The sequence below is a fragment of the Danio aesculapii genome, chromosome 2 (assembly GCF_903798145.1).
Source record: "Danio aesculapii chromosome 2, fDanAes4.1, whole genome shotgun sequence".
Taxonomy (NCBI): domain Eukaryota; kingdom Metazoa; phylum Chordata; class Actinopteri; order Cypriniformes; family Danionidae; genus Danio; species Danio aesculapii.
Window position 1 is genome coordinate 1,705,989 of NC_079436.1, and position 7,500 is coordinate 1,713,488.

The 7,500-nt window shown below is 37.3% G+C and overlaps 1 protein-coding gene across 1 annotated transcript in view; it reads right to left on the reverse strand.

Annotated features, from left to right (window-relative positions):
* The window catches only part of prkacbb (protein kinase, cAMP-dependent, catalytic, beta b), a 30,307-nt gene that overhangs the window by 2,314 nt on the left and 20,493 nt on the right, over nt 1–7,500 (reverse strand). The window contains exons 6-10 of the mRNA XM_056470644.1: nt 6,269–6,395; nt 5,211–5,306; nt 4,968–5,090; nt 3,625–3,789; nt 1–2,658 (exon numbers count right to left, since the gene is read on the reverse strand). The exon at nt 1–2,658 is cut by the window's left edge and continues 2,314 nt beyond it. Coding sequence (XP_056326619.1) covers nt 2,533–2,658; nt 3,625–3,789; nt 4,968–5,090; nt 5,211–5,306; nt 6,269–6,395 — 637 coding nt within the window. The 3' untranslated portion in view covers nt 1–2,532. The remainder of the gene's footprint in view (nt 2,659–3,624; nt 3,790–4,967; nt 5,091–5,210; nt 5,307–6,268; nt 6,396–7,500) is intronic.

Sequence of the window (7,500 nt, forward strand, 5' to 3'; positions counted from 1 at the left end):
ACAATTTGTTGGTTTGGCGTTTTCTTACAATACCCGTCTTATGTAATTACGTTAAACGTCACAAACTTCAGTTGCACATAACATGTATTCAATTGAAGTCAGAGATTGAAATGTACCGATAATTTATCGAGGCTTTCTGTGCATAAATCTGTTGTCAAACTAACGCATATGCTGTCGGGTAATTAACGCATGTCTTATGAAGCAGATCAATGTGTTTTTGCAAGAAAAATATTTACAATTTTGCTCAAATTTAGTCGTTGACTTTCAGAAAATTCATTGGTTTCACGTTCTCATTCAATATCAGGTATGTGTGTTTACCCGTCTTACGTAATTGTGTCAAACATTGTAAACGTCATTCATTTTTTTATCATTAAAAATTTTGAAATATTCCAGTTATCAACAATCCTAAAGAGCGCCGTCAAACTGTTACTATGGAAACGAAAGCCGCACGAGCATCGTTTAAACATTATAGCAATTTAATAGTGTCTTTTATTTTGAAGCAATTGAATCATTGACTTCCAGTGGTGGGCGGATGTACATTATCATGACTGACGTATACGGCGTATAATGCATGATGTATTAATAGCGAAAGAATAGAGGCATCTCATGGAAACCACCTACAACAGTCAGAAGATGATGATGAATAAGAAAATTTGTTGGTTTGGCGCTACTGTATCACATTATTCAGTATATTACAATTACAATACTACGTACATGCGTCCACCATTCTTATGGCATTTTACGTCATATACGTCAGTCACGCATTTAATTTTTTTACATTTAAAGATGACGACGAACAAGAATATTTATTGGTTTGGCGTTCTCTAGCAATGCTACATATGTGTGTTTACCCGTCTAACATAATTGCGTTAAACGTTGTAAACGTCAGTCATGCATAACATGCATTCAATTGTCGCCCTTACTATGGAACAAAAGCCGCACTTGCATTGTTTAAGATCCTAGCAGTACAATGGTGTTGGAAAGGGACTTTTATTTTGAAGCTTCCAAAAAAAAGTGCTTAAATCTGTCGTCAAACTAAGCAAATACGTCACCAGGTGGTTAACGCAAGTCTTAAAGCTGATTCAAGCGTTTTTGTGACAACAATATGCATAATTATTCGATTACATATTGCAATCAATGTACGTTATGTGCGACTGATATATACGACGTATAATGCACGACGCAAGTTTGGTTAGACGCTAGTATGTGTCAACTTAAGAGTATTATGTTGTATAACATTAATCGAAACAATTTTCTTGTTCGTCGTTATATTCTGTGGTAAACCATGTGATAAGAGATTCCCGAAAAATGCATCTAACTGCAGAGCTTCCAAAACGAATGTGACTTACATTGTACGTCATTTACGTCAGTCGCGCATAACGTGCATTCGAGCACAGCCGGAAATTATTGGAGTTTAAAATAAAAATTGTGAAATATTTCTGATGCAAAAACACATTGATCCTCTTCATACGAAATGAATTAACCCCCTAGTGGCGAATGAGTTCGTTTACGATGAATTAATGCATTCCTTCAAGCTTCAAAATAAAAGTCACTATCCAGCATGATTATACAGTAAAAAAAGAGCCAGGACAAAATTTTACACTACTACGAATGTGCTCGTCTGACAATAAAAATACACAGAGAATGGCTTGAAGGTGAGTATTTTAGGGTAATTTTCATTTCTGGGTGCACTATTCCAACATTTCATGATAAAACTTTTTTTTTTTTTGTATAATGACTAAAAAAAATGCACAAAAAGTGGTAAAATAAGATCGATTTTATATTGCTAACATTATCTGTCAGTATATGCATGAGACTGGACCTTCACGGTGACTAAAACGTTCGCTCTGTGGGCTCGGTAATATCCAGATTTCTAAGGCAAGTCCGAAGATTTACGATCTCCTCCTCTGCCGTTCACAACACGATGGTTTTGGTCATGCGTTCAACACACAAGGTGGTTCAAATCAAGTAAAAAACCACTCTGAAATCAATAGATATGCACACGTAACAAAATAATAAACAAACTGTCAGTTGTTTTGGTCTAAAACGGAAAAACGAAAAAGACGTGTAACACCAAAAATGCCAGAAAGCGCAGATAAACGCCTTCGAAATCACAACACTGTGTGCCGGTGCCATGAAACATTAAAAAAACAACACGTAACAATGCTGAATTGGCCTTTTGTGTTTTTGTGTGTGTTTTTCCTCCCCTTTTTAACATACTTTCAAAAATAATCTTTGAAACAGGGAAGAACGTAAAGATGGATCGATACGGGAGTGACTGCGAGAGATGTGCCAGTGCATGATGGTTTTAAGAGCGTGAAAAACCTCTCTAAAGCGGATGGAATGAAGGAAGTACACGAGACGCTGAAGGGTGTAGATGTGCTCTCTGCTCTTCCCATGTCTTTAGAGTGCAAAGAAACCCTTTGTCTGACGTGTGGTGTGAAGCGCACACACACAAACGCATGTATACATATACCGCTATAGGTGAATATATGTATACATGCATGTGTCTAGCGTTGATGTGTCCCGTAACTAAAACTCGGAGAACTCCTTTGCACATTTTTCTGTAACAGATACGCGGATGTCTTCCTCTTCGTAGTCGTCAAAGTTGCTTGTGTCTCCTGGACCTCGGCACTTTGGTATGAATGGCGCCTCCACCTGGTGGACAATAGGAGATACTGATGTTAGCATAATACTACAACATACACTCATTGGCCACTTTATTAGGTACACCTGTCCAACTGCTCGTTGACGCAAATTTCTAATCAGCCAATCACATGGCAGCAACTCAATGCATGTAGACATGGTCAAGACGATCTGCTGCAGTTCAAAGCGAGCATCAGAATGGGAAAGAAAGGGGATTTGACAAGGTGACATGGTTGTTGGTGCCAAAAGGGCTGGTCTGAGTATTTCAGAAACTGCTGATCTACTGGGACTTTTACGCACAACCATCTCTAGGGTTTACAGAGAATGGTCTGACAAAGAGCCGAACTTTAAAATATTCACGGTTTTGGTTTTACTGTCACTGCCGAGTGCAGTTCATGTCATGGCTGCCATAACTTCAAATCATTCTTCCTGTGCGGCACCCAAACCATCGCTCTGTGCCACAATTTGAACAATATTTACAACTTTATTACCCGTTATTCACAGCCTCTGCAGGTTCTGTTCACTAAAGTAGACATCATTCGTGTTTACGTGCGCATCCTCTCGATAGTAAACAGTGCGTCATCTCATGCCTCCTTTCGCGACCGCAAATATGTCAATACATTAAGACAGAAATGTCATTTTTGGATCAATTATACCTTAGAAATACAGCATGTGACTCTTTCAACGCCATTTGGAGGCGTCCTTGTTGCTGACCAATGTAAATAAACAAAGTGCGACTGCCTTTATGCTACTCTCCTGACCTTGAAAATATAATAGGCTGAATCGTAGAGATGCTGGATTGAGAGTGTATGGGGATGGGGGTCGAACCGAGATCTCGATCTTTTTTGGATTAATTGTGCAGCCATAGTGTGAAGTTACACTTGAATTGTTTACTGCAACATATAAAATACTAAATATAGAGGCTGAAGTAAAGAACACCCTGCCAATCAGGTAAACTGAAGACTTCTACCATTATACCTTTCTCTCATAGATGGCTATCCAATCCGTTGTGGCAAACCATTTGTGGTTTTTGATATCATTGACACCATTCCTCAGGTTGCCGAAGCGCTTGGTTAGGTCCACCTGCAGCAGATTCCTCAGCAGATCCTTCAAATCTGAACTGAAGTGCGACGGGAAGCGTACCTACAACACAAGCACAAGTTGATGGGGCATTTACTGGCTAAACTGACTAAAATGCTAAATTTAAACCTTCAATTAATAGAAAAACGTGAGACCAATGGAAGATCCAAACATGAGCTCTCTGGACAGAAATTTAGAACATGGAGCAATCGCTGGCTTTTTTAAATGTCCAATCATCTTGTTTAAACCCGCCCTTTTTCACAGCGCCATACTACCAAATTTCGCAAGCTCAAACTCTAATGTGACCGCAGCTTACCTCCAAAAAGCAGGATAAAATTTAAAGTGTTAAACAAAAATCCCCAATACTTTATGACTTCCCTGACTTTCATAATCCGGAATAGAACTCTTATTTATTTCACAATATTACAGACCCCATGGGAACTCTGTAAATCTAATCTCGTGACCAGACAAGTGTAATATAAAGTGTTAAGTGAAATTCATCCCCGTCATCCTTTCTTCAGTCAAACAAATAAAAAAAACTGCAAATTCTTTGTAATTACTATTTATTATTATATTAAATGATATAAAGCAATTTTGTAAGACTCCTTAAATTTCTCTCAATAACAAATTACAGACCATTTTGAGGGATGTAAACAATAACAATGGTCCCAACTCATTTCCTATTTTACATTTTATTTCTAGAGCTTCCGAGAACCCAAATAGAGCCACATATTGATAAATAATTTTATGATAGCTCTTTTAACATGAAGTTATGATTGAATTGCCTCTTTTTATAGAGTTAGTTATAAATAGTCTGATAACATGCAGGAAATGTTCACAAGCCAATGACATTGCCACATTGAAATGGTCTATACCAGGGGTGTCCAAACTCGGTCCTGGAAGGCCGGTGTCCTGGAGAGTTTAACTCCATCTCAAATCACACACACCTGAAACAGCCAATCAAGCTCTTACCTCCAGGACCGAATCTGGAAACCCCTGGTCTATACTGATTTCTAAAAACACAAGCAAATAACTTTTGTAATTTTATTGCCAGTGAAAGTGTTGAGTCTTTTTTTTTTGACGATTTTTCATACAACGTTTTAGTGAAAATCCTGCATGCTTTCCTCAAAAACCTTCATTTCTTTTTGACTGAAGAAATGCATGGAGTACAAGGGGGTAGGAAAATTAAGGACCTTTTCATTTTGGATTTGCCCTTTAGGCGCAACATAAAATGCCAATACCTTTCCAGACACAATTTTCTCATAGATCTGAATGGGCTGGTCTGCAAAAAATGGAGGATATCCAGCTGCCATTTCATATATGAGAACGCCGAGGGCCCACCAGTCCACAGCTTTGTTGTATCCCTAAATATCAACAAGAAATAAGTCAAAGATTTATATAAATAAATAAATAAATAAATAAATAAATAAATAAATAAATATGTGCCATGTTTGGAAATCTGGATTGCGGTGACAAGTGCTGACCTTGCTGAGGATGATCTCAGGCGCCAGATACTCTGGAGTTCCACATAATGTCCAGGTTCTGCCTTTTACTCTTTTCGCAAATCCAAAGTCTGTTACCTGCATGAGGGACAACAAATTGTTTAATACATTTATATGTACCGTATAATCCATTAACTAGCAAATATTCAAATATGGAAATCAAATGGAAATCATATAAATGATGGTGATTTGCATATGCTTATTAATCCTTCGAATCGCTTCATTTAAATCTGTGTTTGAACAACGCAAAAACTCAAGAAAGAGATTCAGTTTTTAGTTTACAAACAGTCTAATAACACAGTAATACCGGGAGAACAGTTTGTAGTTTAGATAAAACCACTGATGTTTATGGTAAAGATTAAAATCCCCATCATATGCATTTAACTTGATGTTAAAAAATGAAAGCTGTAAGCAGCAATTACATTAATTAACCAAGAGGTGGCGACAACCAGCCATCATAAATATGTCGCTGAATAATTCTTCAAAAATGATCATCTGGCAATGAAACATGAAGACTAATGAGTGAATAACTGAATCATTTATTGAAGATGAGAAATAAATATGGGTTGTACTAATGATAATGTTACAGTAGAAACAGTGAACTTTTCACAGCATTGAATATTTCACTATTTATTATTATTCAGCTGATTATTTCTTCATTTATTTTTAATAAAATTACAGCTTCTCAGTTCTGTTTGTTAAAACCAAGTATCTTGCAGTGCTGTTTCTATAATTAATGGAAAGCAAATTAAATTTGTCTCCTGCCCTTTTGGCTGATCCAAAAAATGATCCGATCCGTGACTAAAAAAACCATAATGTGATCCGAAATGGGAGAATTGTGATCTATTACACCACTACTAAATACATTCATAAAACATAATAATTACTTGATATTCTAATCATTATTGGCACAATCAAAAAAATCTATCATTTTGGCCCATATATAATGTATTTTTAGCCTTTTTTGTTTTTCAATCAAAACTGAGTGCTATTAGATTAGACGGATCACGCTTGATCATGATCTAGTCAGATCTGGTTACCTGTATATATCCATGCTGGTCAATAAGTAGGTTTTCAGGTTTCAGGTCTCTATAGATGAGGTCTAGTGAGTGGAGGTACTCAAAGGTCAGGACGATCTGTGCAGCATAAAACCGTGCATGTGGTTCACTGTCGATCACAGAAAAAAAATCACAAGTTATAGATGAAAACAGCAGATCTCAATGACAGCAAGAAATACATGTGGAGCTCTGTTTAAATGATCTAAAGAGCATGGCGCTGGCTCATCTAGGGAGTGAATTCACTTTAGCTATTTTAAGAATGGGAAAAACAGTCGCCAAGCCCAGCGCATGGTTTAAAAGGGTTGTTATTAGGCCATGTCCATATGTACACAAGTATTTTTAAAAACTGTGTCCTTCAATAACACACTGTGATGTATATTAACGACACATCGACCTAACAGGCAATGATAAAAGCCTTTTAAGATGGGTTCACACTAAACACAGAAGTATTTGGTTAGTACATTGCATACGAGTAAATGCAAACGTGAGAAAAGAGGCAGATTACTGTACTGTGGTGCGAATGACACAGGGTACGCAATGCCTTTGTACGCAAATGTGCTTAATTCACCTCGATCTTATTCACCAATAAGAAAGGAGAAAACAGCACACATGCTGATGTCGTGAGGCGAAAACTGTCCCACAGGACCACTTTTGTTAGCATTTTTTTTTAAATCTCGACCCTGGCCAAAGATTTCCAAATGTTTTGGGTATCAGTCACCTGATATTCTGGGCTTTGCGTGGTCAGGCAGCCAAATCATATAGAAAAATCAGTGATTTTGAAAATACATGTTCCTGTGCAGAGCAGCCTTGTCTCTTAAAGTGTTATGGGTGTGTTTTAGCCGTAACATGCATTTAAACCAATCAGACTCTCATCTCTCATTCCCTTCAAGAGCGAGGTAAGTGTAAAACACTTCGTATGAGTAAAAACTGAACGCTTCATTAAAGAGGAAACAAATGTGTTCATGCACAAGGTTAAAGACCATCTATATGAGCCGGATTCACCAGATCTCCCTGAGGAGGAGAAGTTAAGGGAGGAGGCAGCGGTTTTTATATTTAAAGTGTACAATAATAATCTTTTGCATTTTACTCCTTTAATTTTTTATATATTAAGATGTTTGTGTGCTGCTGCGCATCCCTGCATGTGTAATAAGCATTGTGTACTATGTAATAACAAAAATTTAAATGCTGCTGCCTTAATATAGCAATAGACCATC